This window comes from Eubalaena glacialis, chromosome 7, assembly GCF_028564815.1.
Source record: "Eubalaena glacialis isolate mEubGla1 chromosome 7, mEubGla1.1.hap2.+ XY, whole genome shotgun sequence".
In the NCBI taxonomy this organism is placed as follows: domain Eukaryota; kingdom Metazoa; phylum Chordata; class Mammalia; order Artiodactyla; family Balaenidae; genus Eubalaena; species Eubalaena glacialis.
Genome location: NC_083722.1, coordinates 7,908,342 through 7,935,114, shown reverse-complemented (window position 1 = coordinate 7,935,114; position 26,773 = coordinate 7,908,342). Strand labels below are relative to the sequence as shown.

Sequence of the window (26,773 nt, the reverse complement as noted above, 5' to 3'; positions counted from 1 at the left end):
AAGAGAAGCCACCGCAATGAGAAGCCCGCGCACGGCAACGAAGAGTAGCCCCTGCTCGCCACAACTAGAGAAAGCCCGCGTGCAGCAAAGAAGACCCAATGCGGCCAAAAATAATAATAATAATAATAATAATAAATATTATTTTAAAAAAATAAATTTACTTTTAAAAAAAATTTTATTGGAGTATAGTTGATTTACAATGTTGTGTTAGTTTCAGGTGTACAGCAAAGTGAATCAGATATATATTTCCATTCTTTTTCAGATTCTTTGCCCATATAGGTTATTACAGAATATTGAGTAGAATTCCCTGTGCTCTACAGTAGGTCCTTCTTAGTTATCTATTTAATATATAGTAGTGTGTGTATGTTAATCCCAGTCTCCTAATTTATCACTTCCCCCCATGTTTCCCCTTTGGTAACCGTAAGTTTAATTTTGAGATCTGTGAGTCTGTTTCTGTTTTGTAAATAAGTTCATTTGTACATTTTTAAAATTAGATTCCACATATAAGTGATATCATATGATATTTGTCTTCCTCTGTCAGACTTACTTCACTTAGTATGATAATCTCTAACTCCACTCATGTTGCTGCAAATGGCATTATTTCATTTTTTTTATGGCTAAGTAATATTCCATTGTATATATGTACCAAGCAAGTCTTCTTTATCCATTCCTCTGTCGATGAACATTTAGGTTGCTTCCATGTCTTGGCTATTGTTAATAGTGCTATTATCAAAAATTTTTAGGACTTCCCAGATAACGTCTATCTTAAAGTGAAAGCTCAGGAAACAGGCCACTCTATGTCCTTAGTGCTAATAAGTGAGAGAGATTCCAGGGTCGCTCCTATATGAAATTTGCAATATTAGACATATGGAACTCAAGCAATCTTTTAACACAATATCCTTTTTACATGCTAAAGTTCTTGTTGAGCATTTGGTGTTGCCAATCGTTGTGCTGGGCAGTAAGGGACAGTGTAATTAACAAGACACAATTCCTGATCATCCAATAAAGATGATGAGCCCCCAAGCAATGGGTTTTTTTTTTTTAATTTATTTATTTTTGGCTGTGTTGGGTCTTTGTTGCTGCACGCGGGCTTTCTCTAGTTGCGGAGAGCGGGGGCTACTCTTCCTTGCGGTGCGCGGGCTTCTCATTGCAGTGGCTTCTCTTGTTGCGGAGCACCAGCTCTAGGCACGCGGGCTTCAGTAGTTGCAGCACGTGGGCTCAGTAGCTGTGGCTTGTGGGCTCTAGAGCACAGGCTCAGTAGTTGTGGCGCACAGGCTTAGTTGCTCCGCGGCATGTGGGATCTTCCCAGACCAGGGCTCGAACCCGTGTTCCCTGCATTGGCAGGTGGATTCTCAACCACTGTGCCACCAGGGAAGCCCAAGCAATGGGTTTTGAGCTTTGAGTTTTTCCTAGACTGGTGTGCACTGATCTACCCATCTTCTCTATTTCTTTCAGTTGTTCTTTTGACCAAAAGTTTACTTGCTGATGCATTATCAATTAATATTTAACTCACCTTTGAACTGTAAAAAGCCTTTAAAAGAGAGAGGAGGGCATTAGGCTGCCATTTTGCTAAACCAGGGCTTTTCCGTGTTGGCACTATTGACAATGTAAGCTGGACAACTCCTTGTTGTAGAATCTTCCTTTGCATTGTGTGATGATTAGCAGCATCTCTGGACTCCACCCACCTGATGCCAGTAATACCTATCCCCCCAATTGTGACAATCAAAAATATCTTCAGATACTGCCGAGCGTCCCCTGGTGGTGCAAAATTTCCCTGTTTGAGAAACACTGTGCTATCTCCAATAACCCTCTCCATCGCAATAAATTTTGGATGGGTCACAGAGATTGAAGGGTCCATTTAATCACATAGAGTAGGACTTCCCTGGTGGCGCAGTGGTTAAGGATCCGCCTGCCAGTGCAGGGGACACAGGTTCGAGCCCTGGTCTGGGAAGATCCCACATGCCGGGGAGCAACTAAGCCCGTGCGCCACAACTACTGAGCCTGCGCTCTGGAGCCCGCGAGCCACAACTACTGAAGCCTGTGCGCCTAGAGCTCATGCTCTGCAACAAGAGAAGCCACCGCACACCGCAACGAAGAGAAGCCCCAGCTCGTTGCAACTAGAGAAAAGTCCATGCACAGCAATGAAGACCCAATGCAGCCAAAAAAAAAAAAACCATTTGTTAAGGACAAAGGTATGGATACCAAGGGGGAAAGGGGTGGCATGGGAGGAATTGGGAGACTGGGATTGACACACATACATTGTTGTTACTATGTATAAAATGCACAACTGATGGGAACATGCTGTATAGCACCGGGAACTCACCTAGTGCACTGTGGTAACCTAAATGGGAGGGAAGTCCAGAAGGGAGGAGAGGGGATATCTGTATGTGTATGGCTGATACATTCTGTTGTGCAGTGGTGGCTAACACAACATTGTAAAGCAACCACACTCCAATAAAAATTAGTTATAAATTTTTTTTCCTCTTTAAAAACATTAATGAAAACGTGCATTTTCAGACAGAAAAAAAGCTCTGTTCTTTTGCCCTCATGTCACATAATAATATATGAGGATTTAAATCAAGTATCGTACTAAGGTCTCCCAGCTAAAATTAAATTTTGCACAGCCTTTTCTGAAAATAGCATGAGTCGTCACCGCTAAGGGCTCTCTATCAGGCATGATTCTTCTTTTCTTGCTGCCAAACTTGAAAATTTTGTTTATAAATGTGGAGTACTCAACAAAAACACTCTTTATTAAGCGATATTTCTTCCTATTGTTTTAGTTTGCATTTAATACTTTAAAAGTTACTTTACTGCTTGCCTATCCAAAAAGAAGCTTCTTTATTTTGTTCTTAGCACACATTTAAAAATAATTTAGAATAAAACTCGCCTTGGTTAAGTTAGGGGGTGGGGAGAGGGCAGTTTGGAAAGCAAAGAGATAATCTGGTATATTGACTCATGTCAGCAAGATTAGCTGACGTGATTTTGGTGTCTATTTTGATTAAATAACTATAGCAGAAAAGTATGAATAAAACATTGCCATGACAAAAGGTCCCTTAACCTCCTCTAAAGGACTGCATTTTTAAAAGGACAAAATATTTTTCTTCCCTTTCATTCTCATTAATATTGATCATCACAAACTGACTCTTATTCTGAAACACATTCCATTATTCTAGAGATAAGACCATGACATTTATAATTAATGACTGTTGTCTTTAAAATAAACACATAGGGAGTTCCCCAGTGGTCCAGTGGTTAGGACTCGGCGCTTTCACTGCTGAGGGCCCAGGTTCAATCCCTGGTCCGGGAACTAAGATCCCACAAGCTGCATGGCGTGGCCAAGAAAAAACACAAAAAACAAACAAAAAAACCCCCCACGCATAACACCTATTAACCTCCTGCTAATAAAATTACAAACCTCAACTTCTATACTTTCTATTTGATGACAAATCTCAAAAATGTTTGCTTAAATATTATTCATGTTGCGCTTTAAAAATTACGCTTGTAAGAGCAGAAGTAGGGAGAGGGACAAACACAGACAACGTTGAATTCTACTTTGGTTTTTTTTTGTTGTTGTTGCTTTTTGTTTTTTTTGCAGAGAACCCGTGAGGCACAGCCATATCCGGCAGGAATGGGCATTGACCCTTGCTTCTGAAATGTGGTTCTTGGAGAGCTTCAATATCACCTGGAAGTTTGTTAGAAATGTAGCATCTCGGGCCCCGCCCAGACCTCCTGCACCAGAATCAGCATCTTCACAAGGTCCCCAGAAGATTCCTGTGCACAAAAAGCCTGGGCTATAGTCGACACTGCCAAGGACTCAGCTTCACTTCCTCCTCTCCTGGAAGTCCTCCCCTCAGCCTTCATCAAGTTTCCAGGTAGCTTCTCATCCTCCTATTCTCACTCAAATTCTGCTCTTATGAAGGAATCTGGTACTTACATCCTAGTGCCCTCTGCTGAGAATACAGTTGACCCCTGAACAACACGGGTTTGAACTGCGAGGGTCCATTCATATGCGGATTTTTTTCAGTAGTAAATACTACAGTCTTTTGCAATAGGAGGTTGGTTGAATCCATGGATGCAGAACCTTGGTTACAGGGGAACCTCAGATACAGAGGAAACTCAGACACACAGGAAACTTGGATACAGAGGGCCAACTATAAGTTATACTCGGATTTTCGGGAGTCTGCCCCCCTGACCTCTGCGTTGTTCAAGGGTCAACTGTTTATGCATTTGAACCTCGAGATCACCTCCTTGAAGACAATCAGCCCACCTGTTGTTGGGAAAAGCTGAGTTGAGTGGAGGGCCAGTTGTCACGGTGCCTTTGACTTCACAGCATTTGGCCCAGCATTTGGAGATACCGATCAATGTTAAAGGAATGGATGAGTGTGGCACGCAAGGGATGTGCCATCGCCTTAGGCTTTAGTGCTGATGGTGAGGACCGCTTAGCTGTGTGTGGACCAGACAGGCCCGGTTGCTACCTTGGCTTCCCAGTAGGCCACCATACTTGAAGGTATAATAATGTCCTACTTCTCAGTATTGAAAAATATTTCTTTTACCCTCTTAGCAAGGGCCAACCCATTTCAGTTTGCCCTACAGCAACTGCCTAGGTGGCCACCAATCATCGATTCTCCACATCTGTCCTGCCTTGCACAACTAGTTTAGGGAGAGATCAAACACTCAGCAAGACTCTGGTGACAGCTCTATTCGAATACTTTGTAGGTATCCCTTGGTTATTATTTTGAAGAGATAATGGCAAGCGAAAGATTGAATAGCCTGAATATACAGTGTGCCCACTATTCAGTAAGTAGTTCAATCTGTCTTAGGTTAAAACATACATGGAAACCCCAAAGCTACTGATCCCATTCTTGTGCCAACGTCCAGTTGCTCCTTTTACGCCCATAAAAACATCTACTATGGGGCTTCCCTGGTGGCACAGTGGTTAAGAATCCGCCAGCCAATGCAGGGGCCACCAGGGTTCGAGCCCTGGTCCGGGAAGATCCCACATGCCGCGGAGTAACTAAGCCCGTGCACCACAACTACTGAGCCTGCACTCTAGAGCCCGTGAGCCACAACTACTGAGCCCACATGCCACAACTACTGAAGCCCACGGGCCTAGAGCCCATGCTCCACAACAAGAGAAGCCACCGCAGTGAGAAGCCTGCGCACCACAACGAAGAGTAGCCCCTGCTCGCTGCAACCAGAGAAAGTCGGTGCACAGCAACGAAGACCCAACACAGCCAAAAATAAATAAATAAATAAAATAAATTTTAAAAAAGACAACCAAAAGGTAGATGGGTAGGGAATTCTCCAGTGGTCCAGTGGTTAGGACCCCGCGCTCCTAATGCAGGGGGCCCAGGTTTGATCCCTGGTCAGGAAACTAGATCCTGCATGCTGCAACTAAGACCCGGCGCAGCCAAATAAATAAATATTAAAAAAAAAAAAAAGTAGACGGGTAGAATTTGAGACGGGTCTTGAATGATGGGGAGAGTGTGATGAGCTCAAAGTATTGCCTAGGAAGCAACCCCACAGTCATTGTTTGGAGGTAAAAATGGCTTGAGGATCTGAGAAGAGCCCAGAGCTTCACCCCTCCCGTGGCTGCCCTGCAATTATGTTAACAGAGAATGAAAAGAATTTTAAAAAATCAAACTTTAAGAATGATTTCTCTTCTACAAAGTATTTGCTTCCAGGGGCGCAGAGCAAGTTTCTGAACTCTAGCTCTCCGAGAATAAACTTGGATAAATAATTTGTCTTTCAGCATCTTCTCTCTGTACTTTGAAGAGTTTGGTCTGTGTGGGTACACGTTGTACCTTTTAATATGCCAAAGCGAAATAAGTCTCCTTTCATCTGATTTGCTTGTCTTTAGTGCAAAATTATGCTAATTCAATGTAGAAAAGAAAGAAATACTGAAATGAAGAGCAATTGGGTTCATTTATATGTACTATTCTGTGTCATCATTTCTCTAGTACTTTTTCAGGAACCCTGATCATTCTTTTTTCTAACTTTCCTCAAGTTATTCTGTTTTCTTGAGACTGTGAAGTTTTGTGAGTCAAGTATGAGACAATTAGCAAATTCGTGATGATGATGTCTCATGAAAGTTTGAGATTGAGTGGCCACAGTTAAAGGAGTGGGCCTTTTATTTCAAGGTTCGTGAAAGCACCTGGAAGAAAAAACTCACATTGTAGCACCTGCCCACTGTTGGTTGGCAAACCATTCACTCCAAGTGGTAAGAGTATCCGATGGGGGAGCTGTGTCAGGCAGGGCTGACTTCTGGCATGAACAGGAGGGAAGTACTCTCATGTTAGACTTTTATCAGGCATTCCAGAAATACCATAATGTCTTTGATAGATAGATCTATCCTCAGACAAGTGGCCAGATAACTAGCAAATACTCTGGACATTGTTGAGCAAAAGGGGAAGGAGAGAAGGGAGAAGAGGAAGAAAGGAAGAAAGACAGAATTTGAAGTCATGTTTTCAAACTTCAGAATATATCAAAACTTTCTGGAGTGCTTAAAATAAAGACTGTTGGGTTCTAGTCTCAGAGTTTCTTTTTTCTTTATAAATAGAGGTATAACTGCCATATAACATTATATTAGTTTCAGGTGTACAATATAATGATTTGATACTTGTATATATTGCAAAATGATCACCACCATAAGTCCAGTTAACAACGAACTGGTTTTCAGTTGAGTCGCAACTGATTTCCAATCTACCCGCCGTTCTTCAAGCCTTACCTGGCTTTTCATAGCATCATTTTCCTTTGCGGGCGCTGCCCTAGTTCAGGTGCTTGACATCATCGCTCACCAAGACTATTTCAATTGCCTACAAACCAGTCTCTCTGCCTCCAGTCTGCCCAATTTGTTGGCAATACCAGCAAATGGCTTTTTCTATAATTAGCGTTGACCCTATTGCCTTCCTATTTGGGGGAGGCGGGATCACTTTGAACAGTTTGCCCTGTGTCTGCTTCTTCAAGCCACTTTGAGATGCCTATCCACCAACCACTCACCCTCCGACAAACGAAAGCAAATTCAGACTTACCATCCCAAACCCCTTCTGCTGGTGTCCATTCCACCTCTTACTAGAATTCTGACTCCTCACCACATTTCTTGTTTTACATTGCTGCTTCTGCTTCCCGGGACCCAGTTTAAAGTTATCTCTTTCCTCAAAAACTTGAGTATAAACTGGCACTTTTTTCTTTTGCTTCAGGCTGTCACTAATCAATTCCCCAGCTAGCTCTTCAGAACCATGAACCTGGCTGGGTCCAGCAGTTCACTGCTCTAGGTCACATTCACGCCAGGGAGATACCAAAATGCTGACCATGGCGCAAAAGGATTTTTGCAGTTATGTCCCCAGACTACACATAGCAGATGGGCAGCCCAGAAACCATATCTGATTGGTAGGCCTGTTTGGTTTGACCCCCATAGAAGGGGGGTAGAACAGTGGAAAAAAAAAAATAAGATTTCCCCTGAAAGTCTGGACTGTCAGAGTCCCTTGCCCACAATTCACTAGAACTTTATCCAGCCTGGAGCTCTCCTGCTGCCCTGCTGCCCACCTTGCTTCACTGGCTCACATTGTCTGCCTGGCCCTGTCGACGTGTAGTCTGAAACACTGGGTTTCCACACCTCACCTCTCAACACTGCCCACGTCATCTTTCATCACTATCCACGCACCCAGCTGTCCTGCCATCCTTTTGGGAATTCCCAAATTGGTCTTCCATTTTCACGTAGTTCTTTATACCCTGGCTTATGCAAATATCTAAGAAAACAAGCTCAAAGTAAGTCATGGGGCTGTAATGTACCACATGGTGACTGTAGTTATTAATACTGTACTGCATATTTGGAAGTTGCTAGGAGAGAATCTTAAAAGTTCTCATCATAAGGAAAGAAAAATGTGTAACTATGGTGGTGGTGATAGATATTAACTAGACTTATTGTGATCATCATTTCACAGTATGTACAAATATCATTATGTTGTACACCTGAAACTAACGTTGTATGTCAATTATGTCTCAGTTTTTAAAAAAAGAAAAAAGAAAACAAGCTCATACTTGTTAGAAACTAAAGTTAGTAAAGTTTAAATCCTAAAATAGCCTCTTCTCCTAAAAAAATAATTTTTTAGTAGACTTTTTTTTTTTTTTAGAGCAGCTTTAGGTTCACAGCAAAACTGAGTGGAAGGTACATAGATTTCCTATATTTTCCCTGCCCCTCTCCTCATTTTATATGTAGCACACTGGCAAAGATTTAGAAAATGTTAATACCCAGTGGTGGAGAGGGTGTAGGGAAATAGGGGTTTCAGAACTGCCAGGGGGAGTGCAAACTGGACCAATTTTTGGAAAAGCAGTGTGACAATTTGTACCAAAATCCTTAAAAAACGTGCATACCCTTTGACAATTTAATGTACTGAAATTTGTCTTAAGGAAGTTCTTTGTAAATTCTTATTTGAGAGGCAATGTAATATAGTAATTAAAAGGAGAGACTCTGAAACTATATTGCCTGGGTTCAAGTGCCTGCTTGGCCAATTAGTACCTGTGGGACCACTGACAGGTTACCTAACCTCTCTGTTCCTGGGTTTCCCTAACTGTAAACAAGGATCAAAACAGTCCCTACACCTCATGGAGTTGTCGTGAAGTGTGTAATATACCACGGTTTAGAATCCCTGCTTTTCAAAGACTATTTCATTGAGCATCCCTTTATAGGGATAATACTTTTCAGCTTCTAAAACACCAAATATTATGCCTTGGTAAGGAGAGATTTTATTTTTCACCAAATAAAGCAACTTTATTTGTAAGTTTTGAAGATTTCAAAAATACAGAAAAGTTCAGAGAAGAGACCAATTTTTTTTTTCCCACTCCCCCAAATTAGCTAGTGTTAAGCATCCTGGCGCATTTACCTTATGAATCTTTACTTTTTTTTTCTTAAAAATATTTTTCTATAACTTGTGAAAAATCGAACACTTTATTCAAATGGATTCAAATGATTCATAAAAGTACAAAGAACAAAAATGAAAGTAAAAAAAAAAACCAAAACACTACAAAATCTTACATTTACAAGTAACCATCATTAAGAAAACATCATTTCGGGCTTCCCTGGTGGCGCAGTGGTTGAGAATCTGCCTGCTAATGCAGGGGTCACAGGTTCGCGCCCTGGTCTGGGAAGATCCCGCATGCCGCGGAGCAACTAGGCCCGTGCGCCACAACTACTGAGCCTGCGCGTCTGGAGCCTGTGCTCCGCAACGAGAGAGGCCACGATAGTGAGAGGCCCGCGCACCGCGATGAAGAGTGGCCCCCGCTTGCCACAACTAGAGAAAGTCCTAGCACAGAAACGAAGACCCAACATAGCAATCAAGCAATCAATCAATAAAACTTAAAAAAAAAAAAAGAAAAAAAGAAAACATCATTTCATAAAGCATTTTTTGTACAGATAAATACTTCCATGACACCTTAAGACTATGACATAGCTGTTAACTAGTTGACTATACCAAATATAGATCGCAAATAACCTTTTACAAGTGGCCTTTACCATTAAGATGTAAGGGTTGAGTTTCCTTAAATGAGTTTGGGCATACCTTATATACATGTTTACCACTTTTATAGGTTTATCAGTCCAAAACCTGTTTCCTTAGGACCTAAGCTTTTGTTATTTGCATCATGTGAACATCAAGTAATACGTTTTATCTGTGATCTATTTGTTTAGATGTGTTTGTTCATAGCTTGAATTAGGTATACGCATTTCAAGCGGCATTTCCTAGATTTTATGTGACTGTTTCAAATAAAAGTATCTACAGTATTGATTGCCCTTCTCACTACCTTACGCAAAGCAATTTCATGGCCGGGTCGTTCCTTATAGGAATCAACAGAACACAGCATGCCCTGTACCGCTGTGTTTCCCGCCTGGGCAAAAGGTCCTTAATGAATCCATTAGACAAATTTTCATCTTGCCCTGCACGCAGTGCCTTCCTCACCTTCAAAACAAGGTGCCGGGTTACACCCAGTTGGATGTAAATCAAGAATTCACTCCCGGGCTTCCCTGGTGGCGCAGTGGTTAAGAATCCGCCTGCCAATGCAGGGGACACAGGTTCGAGCCGTGATCCAGGAAGATCCCACATGCCGCAGAGCAACTAAGCCCGTGTGCCACAACTACTGAGCCCACGTGCCTAGAGCCTGTGCTCTGCAACAAAAGAAGCCACCGTAATGAGAAGCCCGCGCACCGCAACGAAGAGAAGCCCCCGCTCGTCGCAACTAGAGAAAGCCCGCACACAGCAACGAAGACCCAACGCAGCCAAAAATTAAAAAAAAAAAAAAGAATTCACTCCCAAGTTATAAAACATTCCCTCCAATTCCATGTAAAAGCAGCCAAATAAAAATCACCATTGCTTAGGACTTTTGTCTAATTTTAACCCCCGTTGACAACCCAAGACAGGTCCAAAGGATTTGAAGGTCAGTGGTAAATTCCACTTGTTGCTGCATGCACTGGGGTATATATATACAGGTTGCTAATTCTGGGAACTAAGTGCCCATCTATAACAAGCCTAATCTTTTATACAGAGCAGCAGAAGCCCTTCTGTTTATACTCTTCTGCAAATGTGAGAAACATCTTTAAAAAAAAGGGAAAAAAAACTTTAAAAAGAGAAGAAACATGGGAGCAAGTGTCCTAGGATGTGCCTGGTGTATGTGGGTCTCCCACCCCACCCCTACCCCTCACCCCCGACCCCATGGAGTTTCCAGCAGTTTTTAGAAACACAGGAAGTCACACTACAGCCCAAGCATTTCTTCTTGAAACATCTATTTAACCTGAACATTTGGATGAAAAGCACTAGGCTACAATTAGAAGCCCTAGGACGACACAAAAGCAGCAGACCTGATTGAGGGGGTCGAGATGATTGTCACTTCTGGAAGGGAGCAGAGGGGGGTTCCTGGAGTACTTGTAGTAACGTGGGTTTTTGTTCTGGTTACTCAGGTGAGGATCAGTTTGAAAATTCAGTGATTTCGATTCTGATATGTGCGGTTTTCTGTATGTATAATATTATATTTCAATGAAACGTTTAAGAAAGTTATAGAGTAGGTGGGAATGTGATATTTACATAAATTTGTAAAACAAAACATGAGACTTCAAAGAAATGTTGGCCCCTTCAGTTCCTTGCCCCCTTCTCCAATTAACTTCACGATCTTCCTATTATTTATTCTGAATCACAGATACTGTCAAATCAAAGGTAACAAAAGCATACGAAATTCAAGCTTAATAGTGATATAACTACATGCTGTATTTACTTTTTTTTTTTTGGCTGCGCTGTACAGCTTGTGGGATCTTAGTTCCCCAGCCAGGGATTGAACCCAGGCCCTCAGCAGTGAGATCGCAGGGTCCTAACCACTGGATCACCAGGGAATTCTCTGTATTTACTTTATCATCCCAAATGAATAATATTACTAAAAATGACCCTACTTTTTTTTTTAAATAATAAGAGGTCAAACTATTATTTATTTATTTCTATTATTTACAGAAAAAAATAAATATATAACATGGGAAAAGAAAAGTTTGCCCAATGGAAGCAACACTCAACAGATACCTGCCAGAGGATCTATAAGAAACCATTATATTCACCTTGGAACATGCAAAATGAAGTCATTACAGTAAAAGAAAGGAAGAACAAGAAGCTGCTTTTCCAGACCCCAAAGGCATCATATTCTATGATTCCATTTTTACCACATTCTGGAAAAGGCAAAACCATAGGGATGGAGAACAGGTTAGGATTTGCCAAGGGTTTGGATTGGGGGCAGGGGTTGATTACAAGGAGCAATGTGAGGGAATTTTTGCAGGTGATGGAATTGTTCTCGATCGCGGTAGTGAATGCACGACTCTATGCAAACGCCAAAACGGCAAGGGACTGGACACCAAAAAGAATGAATTTTACTGCCTATAAATTTAAAAACAAAAAGGGGGGCTGTTTCAGATTTAGCAACAATGTATAATAGAATGGATCTCCTTCATGGTAAATGGATAAATTTAAAAATTCTATTTTGTAGTATACCCAGAGAATTTTTCATTTGAGAAATAGTAATATTCACTATCTTTTAAAAAATGAATTCTGAACACTTTTTATGGAATCCTGTCATTAAAACCCAATGTTCAGTATTAGACAACATATATACCAAAATGTACTTACTGCCCTTTTCCTCCAGTACCTAGGGTATTTCAGAGAGAAATTGTGAGAAGCACTAAATGTATAAAGTCTATTGTATTATGACTTACAAGTCCCACCTTCGTGACCCAGATCAGCTGCTAAATCATGTGACCCAAAGAAATCACTTCACCTTCCTGGGCTTGGTTTCTCTAATCTTAAATGATGAGATTATCCTTTCCAACTCTAGTATGAAATTACGCATCCACTTCACAAAATCATTTTGTTATTTTTGAAGTAGGCTTTCCGAGTTTCTACTCTTTCCAGAATCATCCACTTAAAAAAAAAAAGAAGAAAAAAAAAACCTATCACCAAAACGACATTCAGTGGGCACCTTCTCACTACCTAGCTCAAATTCCTCATTTTACAGAGGGGGAAGCGGAGGCCCAGAGAGGTTAAGTGACATGCCCAAGGTCAAACAGCTAATTAAGGACAGAGCCTAGAACCTAGAAAATAATTTTGTCGTGTGCATATCTAATATCTAGGTCACTGGCCCCTCTTACAGGGTCCAGTGGCTGGAGCTAGAAATTCCTTCTAAACTTTAAGTCCTAAAACCCAAATTAATTGAGGCCAAGGTTGGTTAACAGTTTGTCCAGTGTCAGACAAGCTGTTAGCTGACAAGGCCAGGAGGCCAGAGTCCATTTTCTTCCCTCCACGCTGCCCTGTAAGACCAGAGAAACCTTCAATCTCAGATTACATTATATACATAAAAAATTAACAAGGCGATTGAACCCAACAGAGGCCCATGAGAACATCTGGTTAACAGTAAATACATTAAGATTTGGCTGAAATTTGGCAAAATATCTTCAAGTCAATTCCAAAGTCAAACATACAGGGGACTCATAAAATAATAAGACTGTCAATTTGTCTTTTTTTTTTCCCTATATAGAGGAAGCAGAATATTCAGACGCTAGAAGAGATGGAAAAAAGTACCTCTAAACACTGCACACTAATCAAGTCTTACTCTTAATAACAACACTCCTCCCACGTTCCCTGCAGGAAGAGGAAGGCCGAGAAAATGAACATCTTAACAAGCATTATTGCCTCTAATGCTTGAAGAACTTGTGCTTATAGATTCAGTTTTGTCCATTTAAAAAAGGAAGAAGAGGGAATTCCCTGGCAGTCCAGTGGTTAGGACTCGGAGCTTTCACGGCCGGGGCCAGGGTTCAATCCCTGGTCAGGGAACTAAGATCCTGCAAGCTGTGCAGTGTGGCCAAAATAAATAAATAAAAATAAAAAAGGAAGAAGAAAACTCAGTATGGTTGATATAATATGTCGGAAAAGTTGGGTTAAAAAGGTTTTCACTTTTCAGCAAATCGTTGTTATGGGATATATAGAAAGCCTTAGCCTGGAATATTGGAATTTTACATTTCTTTTGAAAAAGAGGAAGTTACTCATTTCTGAAAATTAGAGTCAACTCAGTGATGTCATATATTTTAAGTCTTCTTGCTTTTAGTGTGTGTAGTATGTTGATGGTTGTTGAAACTGGCTGATGGGCACATGAGGATTACTGTATCATTCTCCATTCTGTTGTTTGTTTGTAAATTTCATAATAGAGTTTTAAAATTATCTCTGTGTAGGTAGCTAGGAGGGGCAATATTTGTTTTAACATCGAGGAAGCTGAACATTGAAATGGGAAGGATGTGGTTGAGTCAGCAGAAACCTGTACAGAATGATTGTGAAAAAACTCTCTAATTTCTTTCAAGTCTTGGCTATGTTGATTTCCTTTTCCAAGAAATTACATTTATTCTAAACAGACATCTGTACATGGTAAGGTTTAAGAAAATAAAACATTCCTATTAATCCCAACTCCTGCTCCTTTCATGTGATGTGATCTCAAAAATAGAGTCCTGAAGACACTCGTCCTTAGCATTTTTAAGGAAACACTCTTTTCATGGATATGAGAACATACTTCACAGTATTATTGTAAAACCCAAGTGAGGTTTTTCAGTATTCAGAATTTACACCAATAACATTAAGGGAAATCAAAATTATAAAAAATGAGTACTCATCCCAACATGTTAAACTGCTTAAATTTTCTTATACTTCCTCCTATTCCTCTCTGGGTGTATTTACATCTAGTTTTACATGGTTGTGGAGCCATGGTGCAGACGTCCTTTTGTATGAAAAGACATTTAAATGGATTTTGTTTAACACCTTCCTTGAGAATCTCATTAGTTTAGGAATTCTAGACCATATTAATAAATAGAAAAACACTTCACCTCTCACTTTACTCCCAATATTTTCATTCAATTCTCAAAACAATTTTACTAAGTAGCCATCTTATTGTGACTGCTCAGATGAGGAGCTTAAGGTTCGGGTGCACAAGGTCAGAAAGCTAATAAGGGCAGAGCCAAAATTCATCATCAGGTTTGTCTCACTCCAAAGCCCGGGATATTTCTTCAACACGAGTCCTTCCCAAGCATCAGTCATTTGCACAGCACTTTAACAGTACCCTCCACAAGCAACCAACACTGTAAAGCTTTGCCTTATACAAATTCACTTTCGTTTGTACGAGTGGCTGCCTTTTTTCTCAGTTAAGGAGATGGAAATAAACAGAACCATCATTTGCTGCAAATCTGTGAACGCGCCAATCTGTAAAAGATGGTCTGTGCCAGCGGTTCTCAAGGTGGGCTTCTAGCAAGGTTATCCCCTGGTAACTTGTTAGAACTACAAATTCTGGGGCCTGCTCCTGTCCTGCTGAATCAGAAATCCTGGGGCTGGGGCCCAGCAATCTGTGTTTTAACAGGCCCTACAGTGGATTCTAAAGCATGCTTTGTCTGGTAACCACTGCACTACATACATTATCTTATTTAATATTCATAACTTCTCCTGAAACTAAATACTATTTATTATTTCCATCATCACAGATGGGTAAACTGAGACTCAGCGTAGACTAAGACCAGAATCACATAGTTAGCAGGTAATGGGAGCCAAGACTTAAACTACACTTATCTGGTTCCAAAGCCTTTTCATAGTATCATGTGGACTCCAGGGGGGATATCAGGAGATTCTGTTGCCGTGGTTCAGAGAAAGCAGAGATATAGATGATAAAGAAATCATGGAGACACTGATTATATATCTATTATGACTTTGATATGCAACTAATATTTTACTGTTTCAAAGAATCATTGAGGGAATTCCCTGGCGGTCCAGTGGTTAGGACTCCATGCTTCCACTGCAGGGGGCACAGGTTCAAGCCCTGGTTGGGGAACTAAGATCCCACATGCTGCATGGTGTGGCCAAAAAAAAAAAGTCATTGAAATGCAATACTATGCTTGGTTAAAAAAAAACTAAAACCTTGATGCTTCTAGAAAAGATTAGTTTCAGACAGTTGGTAGAAAATAACTGGAGGTGGAAAGAAAGCTGGAAAAATGGCCTTGCCAGTTCTAAAGCAGTACCTATCAATACATTAATCCTTTCTGCAAGAATTAAATTCATGCTAAGTTCAGCTTACTGGATATTTACCAATCGTAATGGTATTTGTACTTAATTAAATGTGCACATATACTATAATCCAAATTTTCTTGTCTTGCATAATGTTGTTCTAGGGATTAGGGGTTAAAAGCTAACTAAGAGCAGTATTTCCAGATTATTTCCTTCACAGGGTAGCAGGGGCAAAAAATATTTGGGCACAGATTCCCCAATGAAGAAGATGATCCAAGTATTATACAGCACAGCCAAGGTCCAGAGGCATTATGAATGAGCTTTCAAATAGCTCTAGCTTCAGTAGAGTTTAATTAAGTAAATACTCTGTAACCTGCCTATGGTTTCTCTACAAGGAGCATGGCATCTAGGTTCTCAAGGGCCAGGATACCTTGTAGATTATAAGCCTTGCCCTATGACCTCACCCAAATTACTGCCCCAAGAACTGCCTAGAGCACTTACCAAGGAGGCAAAAGAAGCCAAACGAGCCCACGTCGCTAATACAATATTTTGAAAATCATGTCCAAATTTATTATGTGTATTTAATATTATCTGGCCATACAAAAATGATGTCATTCGAAAACTGTTCAATGGATAGGAACCCAAGGAAGTGTCTGTTTTGTGTAATTTCTCCTTCAATCTGAATTTATCTCCATATCGACACAATAAGTGCCAGTGTGGATTATCATCCGGCCCCCCCAAAAATAACTTTATTATAAACCTGAATGTTCTAATGATGTTCATTAAAACATGATTCTACCAGCCCATCAATGGTTATAATTCTTGGTCACTGGTAAAATCAGCGTAACCGAATGCATCCTTTGTGGTGCTAGAACCTGAACTCTAAATTTAGGCTGATGTACAGAGAACACAATGCATACTTTGAAAAAGCCTGGGGCTGGTCCAGCCCCACCCAGATTTAAGCCCCTGGTAACCTTTCTGTAAACACATACCTTCCAAATAACTCAGTGTTTACATTTGCTGAGAGCTACACCTGGAGAAATGTTTCTCAAGTTTCTTTCTATTGTTGTCTTTCCTTAACCTTTCATTTCCTTAGCTCACGTTTTTTTCCCCAAGCCAGTAGCTAAGGGGCACTCTAGGTCAAATTCAAGCAGAAGCAGCCCACCACAGGAACCGAGAGTCGGCCAGGAATGGGACAAACAGCGGGGTTGGGTAAGTGCCAAGTTCCGGGAGAATCTCAAACCAGGTGCAGGTAAGACAGAAACTAACTGGAGGCATCCACATAGGGTACCACTGCTTTCTCTGGCCATCAGAACTGACGGCATGATGGGCCAACCTGTTTCCAGGTTGGCTACCTGGGAACCAGATTTTCTAAGGAAGGATTCTGCCCTCTTAACATTCCAACTGGAACTCTTTGCTAATTCTACAAGGCATTGGATATCTTTATCTTTACTGGTATCATTTGTTGGCCTAGCTGTTATGGAATTGGACCTTCAATCAGTAACTTACCCACTGTTTCTCTAATTCTGTCAAAAATGACCTCCACCCTACCCACCCCAGGTAGGGGACACCACCCTCTGATCTTCTCATAACCAACCAGCCCCTCCCCAGACCCAACCCACAAGCATCCAGCATTGTACCCGTATCTTCAAGTCAGGCACAGTGATAGGTCACAGTGTCGGGGGAGTGACGGGGGAAGATAAAAATGGATGTCACATTTCCCACCCTTGAGGAACCCAAACACTGAGGAGGAAGGGCAGGGGAAATGTTCACTTAGCAGGTAATTATAATTCAATGCTGGTAGCAGGGAGTATAGGGGAACCCAGAGCTGGAGTACCAACCATCTGGGAGGTGGGTTATCAGGGATGGCTTCTGAAGGAGGTGACATCCAAGGAGGGTTACAAAGGATGAATGGGATTAGTCAGATAGAGATGATAGGAAGGGTGGCCCAGAGAAGACATCATAAAAACCACCAGAAAAAATTTAAGTGAAAATCACAGAAGTGTGCAGGACCAAGTAGTTGCCGGAACATGAAGTATGAGGTGTCAGGGAAGAAGAAATGAGGGTAGAGAGATGGGGCGGGGGAGGAGGGGAAGTCGGGTCACAGAGGTTATGCTGCATTTGGGAGTTCCCTGGCTGTCTAGTGGTTGGTGACGATTCTGCGCTTTCACTGCCGAAAGCGGGGTAGGAGGTGGCGGCGGGGATTCGATCCCTGGTCGGGGAGCTAAGATCCCGCAGGCCGCGGGGTGCGGCCACACACAAAAAAAGACCTTCAACTTGAGCCTCAAGATAAGGAAAAGTCACTGAAAAGCTTTAAGCAAGGGAACGACAGGTATTCTACCAGCCTATCTGAGAGTTCTGTACAGCCACCATCCCTTGACTCCGGAAGCAAAGCTCCCCGGCGCCTTTGTCCCATAAAATTCCTTGCACCTGGATTTAAAAATGCTTCAAAATTTAAAAAAAAAAATAGTTGCGCTTTTAAATGAAAATTAGCTTCCTGAATGTCTGCCTATGATCTATTTAAACAAAGAATACATCTTGCAGTCTTTTGTTTCTCACTTACAGACAATAGGGTGCCTAAAATAAGGACCATTTTTCTTTTTGTGTATTTTTGTGGTGAACTTAAAAAAAAAAAGTACATATGCTGTTTTCCACACATGATGCTTAATTAGTTTTATTGTCTATAAACTTAATAAAATATCTCTGGAAGAATATAAGGAAGCATTAAAACCAGCAGCTGATGGAGTATAAAATTTTAAAATGTTAAAACTCATGAATAGATTTCCTGGTTTTTTTTAAAAAACGTTTTTAAAATAGGGACAGATATTCAGAAACAAAAAAAAAAACCCACAACATTTTGAGGGGTTCGAGCGGGGGAAAATTAGCTCAACATACTAAAATTAGCCCCATATACGAAAGAGTCACTACACTTAATACTCAACCACTCAAATCTCCAAACTTAAATTCCATAAGGTCATAGCCATCTGCTTCCAGAGCCACCCACAGTGTACAGAATAGTGCCGGGTACCACGCTAAATTTATTTAGCAGGGCTAAATAAATACGTGTTGAGGGCTGAAAATAGACATGTCAGAATGTTCTATTATTTTTCTGAAGACTTCTTTTCTATTCTGTAGGAAGATAACGTCCTCAAGATACTTCATTTTCTTTTGTTATCATAACAGTGATTAGGTTCAAATTCAGCCTGCCTGCTCCTCACCCGCCAGCCTCTGTGAGCACATTACCTGAGGAATGCTTTCCACTTCCACTGGCTCAGAGAAGGGAGAGCCAGACCAAAGCCTGTTTTGGATGGGGCCTGGGGGAAGCAGGCACAGAAGCCTGGGTGGGGTGTGGCAATTGGTTCCAGCAGGACCACTTCCTATGATTCCAAAACACACACACACACACACACACACACACACACACACACACACACACCCATATCCCTGCTAACCTTATTTCCAGCTTAGAGTGGTCAGGTGGGGCTTACTTCCATTGCCCTCTGCACTTTTTCCCCAACCTCACCTTTTTTTACCTTTCTGGGGTTCTGCATGGAATTTGCTTTAACTATACAGGAAAGAAAAAACGACTATTCCTTTTCCTGGTGCAAGAGAACACTTCAGACTTCAGGCCACACGAATCCAGAATCAGATCCCAGCTTTGCCTTCGACAAGCTGTGTGATACGAGCGCATACTTCACTGTCTCTAAGCCTCATTTTCCTCATCTGTACGCGAGGATAACAATGAGGATTTCTCATCATTCAAAGAGATGATGTAGAGCGTAACACATCTGGCACAAACTGTATTAACAAGAACAGTGTCAGATGCCACGTATAGTATGCTTACATGTGTGTGAAATGGTTTTTTGTGAATAATTAGGATGCTCACTTCACTGTGATAAATGTTGATTCACTCCCCCTCCTGCAAGTTTTTGTGAACTGTTAATCTAGTATCGTCTGAAATTAACTGCATGCCTCTGTCCCCAGCCACCTTGCAGTTCCTTTTTCTGCCCTTCTCTAAGTAGGTTTCTATAACCATCATTCTAGATTAGCACTTAGGGATGCTGAGTCATTGAGCCACCTAATAATTGCTCTGAGTCTACTTTCAGGTATGAAGGTAGCACCCATACGTGTCAACAGTAACTCAACAGTAACGATGCTACAGACAAAAGCAGGGAGGTATTTCAAGCATGGCAGGCATGGGGTCACCTCCCCACAGAGTTGACGCCCACACCCGCGCTGGTACAAAAGTAGAAACCGGTGCATTGGACATCACTAGGAAGAGGCCCTATGGGTCACACAGGTCTTCCTAGACAACATATGGAAAACAGAATTTTGAAAAGAAACCCAGTCCTAAATCAAAAAGGGGATTTGGTGCTGTTTTCTGCCTGCATGCCTCTCATACCTTGGCCCCAAATTATCATGAACAACGGGAAAGACTTCACAGTATATAAAAACAAGAGGCTGCAAATGCAAATTTCTAATAAGAAAATGGGACTTAAAAATTGAGAACTGGGGCTTCCCTGGTGGCACAGTGGTTGAGAATCTGCCTGCCAATGCAGGGGATACGGGTTCGAGCCCTGGTCTGGGAAGATCCCACATGCCACGGAGCGGCTGGGCCCGTGAGCCACAATTGCTGGGCCTGCGCGTCTGGAGCCTGTGCTCCGCAACAAGAGAGGCCGCGATGAAGAGTGGCCCCCGCTTGCCACAACTAGAGAAAGCCCTCGCACAGAAACGAAGACCCAACGCAGCCATAAATAAAATAAATAAATAAAATTTTAAAAAAAAGAAAGAAAAGAAAAAAGAAAATGCTCCCTATTTAAAAAAAAAAAAAAAATTGAGAACTGACTTTGGGTCAGCTCCAGCTAGACTCTCTCTCGTATGTTTCAACTCATTGTTACCCATTCTTCCAGGCAATAAAATATCAGACTAGAGTTACTGCACCCAGTCAGTTGAGACCTGGACACCTGTTCAGGCCTAAGACTAGAAACGTTTAAGCCACAGGGATAATTTGGAAACTTCCAAAGATGAGTCAGAGATTCTGAAAAGAGCCCTGTGAACTTTGAGCATCAGTGTAATACTATGTAATAGCCTCTGAAAGAAACACTACCTATTTCAACTCATAAATTCTAGAATGCTTATTCAAAATCAGTCTCATTACGTTACAGCTGTGCTTATCAAGGACTACGAAAGACATTCATTCCAAAGACTGAGCTACTGTATGTCAATTATACCTCAATTTAAAGAAAAAAGACTGAGCTACTCTATGTCAATTATACCTCAATTTAAAGAAAAAAGACTGAGCCAAAGGTCGGGAACCATGTGATACACCTTCAAAGGTAGTTTTGCCGGAACTCCGGGAACCCGGCATATTTATTCCATCTCTATATAGAACAGTTATAAGACAGTAGAGCTGTCACCAAACTGTCACTAAAAAGCAAGCAGACTAATAGCTTTCTAAGCATTTATTTATTTTTTTTCCAAATAATTTCAAAGAGCAGCTGAATGTTAGCAAACTCAATTGAGTATGGATAAGAAAAAATGGGAATGGAAACTCGTACCTACCTGGGATCCTATTAAGTGTCACCCAGAAATGTTCATCAGGAGAATAGGTATCTTTGGACCAGTGTAGCAGATCAATGGCCCTTTGGTCTTGGAAGACAAACTTGACAAACTCTCTGGTAAGGGCCACATAGGCAGTGCCAAAGTAGATGGTCAGCTGATGTGGAGGGGAGGTTTTCAAAATATTAGTATTTTTCACAAAAGAGCCACCTCTGCCTAAGTGCTCTCGGTGGACATATTTAGTCCGCTTTATTGCATGATTGGGAGGCAGGACCCCCGGGGTAATGTTTTTCCCTTTAAATCCTTTCAGATACTGAATGATCTCCCTGTTGGTTTTCAGGGGGAAATCTTGCCCACAGGTGTTGATGGCGTACTTCCACGGAACTTCAGAAGCTAAAAGGTCTTCCAGGCAGTTCAGGTCAGCCTGGAGCCTGGAAATTCCTGCGTAGACCACAGGCTCTACCTTTGAAGCAAGAAAAGCATTCTGGAAGCAACTCAGTAGCTGCCACACAGATTTCTTAAACTGAGTTGTGGCTTTCTCATCCACATGAACGCAGTAGACGTTGTGGGGCATATAGACAGCCCTGAAGAGTCTTTCGAAAGTATCGAAGTCCTTATGGACGACCATGACATATGCCAAAGGGAACACAGCTTCTTCTTTCGACAGGGGGCTCGTGATGTAGTGATTCTGGATCAGGTAGTCCTTGCAAGGGACACTTCCCACAGGTGATGTCAGTGTCTTTTCCCACAAAAAGGATGACTTATCTTCTAAGGCATAATTACAGGCATGTATCCTAAAATCCCTTTCATTGGAACTATTCAGCTTCCTGTAACTTTTTGGCTGGCTTAATTGGCTATTGTAAAGTATCACAAAAATAACCACACTGACCACCGTGAAAGCAAAAAAGCAATACCTCCAAAAGCTCATTATTTTCACTTCCCTGGGGAAGGAGTCTCTCTCCAGGGATTGAGAAACCATCGGTTCCTGAAACCACAAGTGTGAAGAGGTTGAATTGAACCTCCTTTGCCAATCTTGAATTTCAACAGTTTCTCAAGAGGGCTTCTTTTTCCCGGGTCCTTTAATCCTCATTTATTCTCTGCTTCTGGGTGGCGTCCATCCTCTCTTGGTGACGGCCAGAGATACTTCTTAACGCGCACTGGTCTTCAGTCCTCGGTGCTGAATCCCGGCTGCTAGCAGAACGCGTCTGGCTCAGCCCAGCCTCGGGGAAGCCCTTCTCATTTGCATACAAGACGCCAATGGATCTTAGCAAATTGCGTTCTGGTCTGGAATGACGGCTCCTTTCACCCAGGCTGTTTCTCTGGCTTTACCCAACCCCCTCCATCCAATCTATTCCGATCTGATCTCCCTTCTCGTCTCAGGCTTTCCCCTTCCTTTTCGAATTAAGTGGTTCTCATTTTTCTGGTTAGCCCCGCAACCTGCTAGCAGTCCTTGGAAACCACAGCCTTTGGACTGCTGCTCCTCGGGTTTATTTCTCTTCCTGTTTCTCTGCCACTTCTTTTCCTTTCAGTGTTATCCCTACCTCTGGGCATATATAGACACAGATAAGGAAAAATGCCCTTGCAACATGCCTAAGTAGAAGATTATCAGAGGCGAGGAAAAAAAAAAAAAAAAAAAGTCTGATGGAGAGGTAGGTGTTCCCTGAATTAAATCAGACAATTTCTGATGATGTTACATAACACATATATGTCTGTGCAGGCTGTGAGTAGAGGGAAATAAGAATGACACTCTTGGGGGCATGAGATGAGGGTAGAAGGAATCTAGTGACTTTTGACATTAAAGGGTGGGTGTGGAGGCATAAATGAAATAAACACACCTTAGTTTGCCTCCCTGGGAGAAAGGTGATACTCATTGTTGCTAGAGAGCAAGAGTTGGTTCCCATTTCACACAGAGCTTCAGATAACTTGAGCTGTTGACACAGTATTATCTACCATGTGTGGAGTGACTAGCCACTGGGTCTCTTTAAAAGCCTGACATCTTCAGATTAGAGGTCGTTTCATAGAACTCAAAAGATTCTCCTTTCTACCCAACCCCCTTTCCCATTTCCTTACTCTGAAGAAAGAACAAAGGCTTCCAGGGCTGCCGCAAAATTCCTGGAAGTATCCGTCAGTGTAATACAGGGGAGCCAGGAAGAGAAGCCCAGCAGGTCTGGTCACATTGCAGATGCTTTCTCCTAGGTCACCTGTGCCAGGTGCCTCCTGTGCTCAGCAAACATGGAGTGGGTTGCAGACTAATGCCCGTGGTAAGGACGCTTCTGGAGGAAAGTTACTGGCCCACCTAACAGATCAACTCTGGCAGCCACAGGAGCTAAAAGTGGCCCTGCTCCCATCTCACTCCCGCAGTCAACCCAACTATCTTACCTGTCTGGGCATGACGCAACTGAAGCAGCTGCTTCTGTTAGGAAGACATTGGTGTGTAACGCAGCAATCTCCCTGTGTCCCTTCCCGTCCCACACCACCCCTTCATGTCCTACAGCTCTGGACTAATGAATGACAACAGTAGCATGGATGTGACTGAGAATGAAAAATGTTGCCTGCCCTATCAGTAAACAAAGGATGTTGCAGCCATCAAGCCATCACGTGACAGCCGCCCCTGTTGGTGAGCCCTGAGGGAACTCAAGATGGAAACAGGATGCCTGCCATGAAGCAGAGTACGAAATATAAATGTCTTAATATATTCTTGTACATGTATTTTGCATAGTCTATTTAAAAAGGAATTTCTGAAATATGTTTATTCAAATAGTTGTTGTTGGTTTTTTTATTAACCATTTTGTACACAAAAGAGCAGCCTTTAAATTATCTAGGAAACTCACAATTCTGACAAAACTTTTTCTGAAAAAAATGTTAGGCAAATATGTCTACCACATGCTTCTATATCAGACGTCAGCGCTTTTTCTGTAAAGGGCCAGGCAGTAAATATTTTAGGCTTGAGAGCCCTTTGGTTTCTGAGGCAACCACGCAACTCTATGACCGTGTTCTGAAAGTTCTGTAAGTAGCCATAACCGTATGAGGTTGTGTCCTGCTAAAACTTTATTCATGGACACCGATATCTCAATTTCTTATTATTTTCATGTCATAAAATAATTTTTTTAATTTCTTTTACAACCATTTAAAAATGTAAGATCATTCTTAGCTTGTGGTCAGTACAAAAATAGGCCAGATTTAGCCCCCAGGCTGTATGTCACTGGCTGATTTCTTTTCTAGATAATGATCAAGTTTCTCCAGGTCTAAATTTTGTAATATCAGAGTCTTTGCAATCACTTTCCAGAGGAAGAAATGTGAAATGAGGGAAAATGGTAATGTTGGTCATCCTTGTACCTGCATGAACCCCTTTGCACACCCCGTTGGGTTTATAGTGCAGAGCGCTGGGCTATATGCCTCGGTTTCCCTTCTTCTGTAAAACAAATATATTAGGAACACTGATCTCATAGCGTTCCAAAGAGATTTAAATAGATTTGTACATAAAAAGAGCTTAGAGCAATGCCTTGCACAGAAGGCGTACTCAACAAAACTTACAGAATCTCTCTCTGTTGCCAAACTTGGTTCATACAGAAACTGAAGCACCCACCCACCTTCCTAGGTACCTTCAGTGAAGCAGAACCGTAGTGCTTGATGGGTCATTCTTCACCTAAAAGACCCCAAAGTACAGGTGGGAGCCATCAAGGCAGCGCCAGCCCCTTCAGCCCTCTCCCTATACCCCAGAGTAAGGGAACTGCCCTTCATTCCCACTTGCAGTCTCTTGAAGCTGTTCTTCAGAGACCCAGCGAGCTGGTGCACCCTGCAAAAAGGTTGTGATAGAGCATGCTGGCGAAGACCAAGGCTTTGGAACAGGGTTTAAATTGGGCTCTGCTGTTTACTATGTGACCTTAAGAAAGTTTCTTGGGATCACTGTGCCTTAGTGTCCCAATTTTTTAAAAAGCGTCATAGAAGGTCTATGAAAGTAAATCTGGCTAAGAAGCCTTCTGTATTTTACTATACGATTCCGCATACCGTCACCCCAGCTTCACCTCATTCTTCCAAGATCACACTGCTTTTTCCTACGTCCCTAGCAGCCTCCTTTGGGTAGCAAATTTGTTTCCCTCTTATGGTTAACTGCCCAGATTTAATTCCAGTTGTCCAAGCAAAAGCAAAAACAAAAGCAAAAAACAAACACACACAAATTTTACCTTTGGCTACATTCTGTTAAATCTCAAGGGACAGAATTGGTGACTCTTTGTCTTTCTATACAACTTTTCTGTTTCCAAATGTGTGCTCTGAGAAAAAAGATGGCAAATTCTTAAGGAGAAGACCTTGCATGTCCCACATCTTTCCAAATCTGGGATATTCTTCTGGTACCCTTCTCATACCAAGTACTGCCAAACTCCTCCACCCCCATAATTTTGAAAGTTGAAGTTGCAAGGAGATGTTTCTGCTAAGAGACAATATTTTATCATTCAGCTGCTACCAGAGATCTGTATTTTGAAGATACTCAAAGAAAACAAAAGTCTTAAAATAGAGATAGGCAGTGGTTTCCTCCAACAAATAATTTTAATAGCCCTATTAAATTCTTGATTTGTTTTCAGTTTATTCAATCCACTATCATACTAGCTTCTTTCCCATAGAACCTGTCATCTACTTGAGTTTAGACAGTTTGTTAGGGCAGAGTGCTTGGATAAATCCCCCAAAGCAGATGTTTCTTCTGCTTTCCTAGAAATTAAACCTGGAAAAAATTTGCCTCCAAGATATGTTCTGTGTTTGGACTGAATTGAAGAAAATCTTTGCATTTGATTCTCCCACTGGTTAAAGTGGTTTTAGATTCAAATTTTATATTTACCAATCCATCCCTTTAAATGACATCCTTAAACTCGATCCTTTCCCTTCAAAAACAATGGGAAAACTGTTATAAATAGGGTAGGCTCAGTCCTGGTCTGCTTTGGTTAGGGCTCTCAGGTCTGATAGTGTAGTTTTGATTACTACCCGTCAGTGTGTCTTAAATGTGTTGTAACCTACATAACGGAGTAGTTTCAGTTATCTTTTTTTTTCTTCTTCTTCCAGTAAATGATCAGTGCTGTTCTGTGGAACATAAATATCTAGGGCACTAATTCTTGGTCCCGAGATGCCTTGGGCGTCGGAAAGATGAGCAGGAATGTGTAAGGGCGGTACTTAGGGTGACCAACTGTCCAGTTTGCCCGGGACTGAGGGATTTCCCAGGACATGGGATTTTTTTAGTGCTAAAACTGAGAAAGTCCTGGGCAAACCAGGATGGATTGGTTATCCTAGATACCATCGGTCCTAAGCCCTCACTGCTGAAAGATATACCAACTAGAGGATGTTCAATAACTGATCAATATGGAAGGAGAGGAAATGCTGAAACCATTGATCTGGGTGAGAGGTGCATGCAGGTCATAAAAAGTCTGCAAATTGTAGTGCAGAAAAACTCTACGTGACCCTTCCAAACATATCCCTGAACCACTGAGGCATGAGGACGAAATGATGTACATTTGTGGGGTAACTTTATAGTGAACCTAAAAGAATACACTTAAACCATTCTAACTACACAGATGTTCCCCAGTGGTTATAAGAATGTGTTAGTAGCAACCTGCACCATGAAGGGAGAACCTAAAAGGAAAATAACTGTTATTACAGTGTTAACTATATCTAAA

The 26,773-nt window shown here is 41.7% G+C and overlaps 1 protein-coding gene across 3 annotated transcripts in view; it reads right to left on the bottom strand.

Annotated features, from left to right (window-relative positions):
* The window catches only part of LOC133094952 (N-acetyllactosaminide beta-1,6-N-acetylglucosaminyl-transferase), a 53,232-nt gene that overhangs the window by 9,066 nt on the left and 17,393 nt on the right, over nt 1-26,773 (bottom strand). The window contains exon 1 of one of the 3 annotated variants that reach the window (XM_061195711.1): nt 21,117-22,041. The exons of the other annotated variants lie outside the window; for them this stretch is intronic. Within the exon in view, the coding sequence (XP_061051694.1) occupies nt 21,117-22,041 (925 nt within the window). Of the gene's footprint in view, nt 1-21,116; nt 22,042-26,773 lie in introns of those variants that run through there. 3 annotated transcript variants of the gene reach the window in all.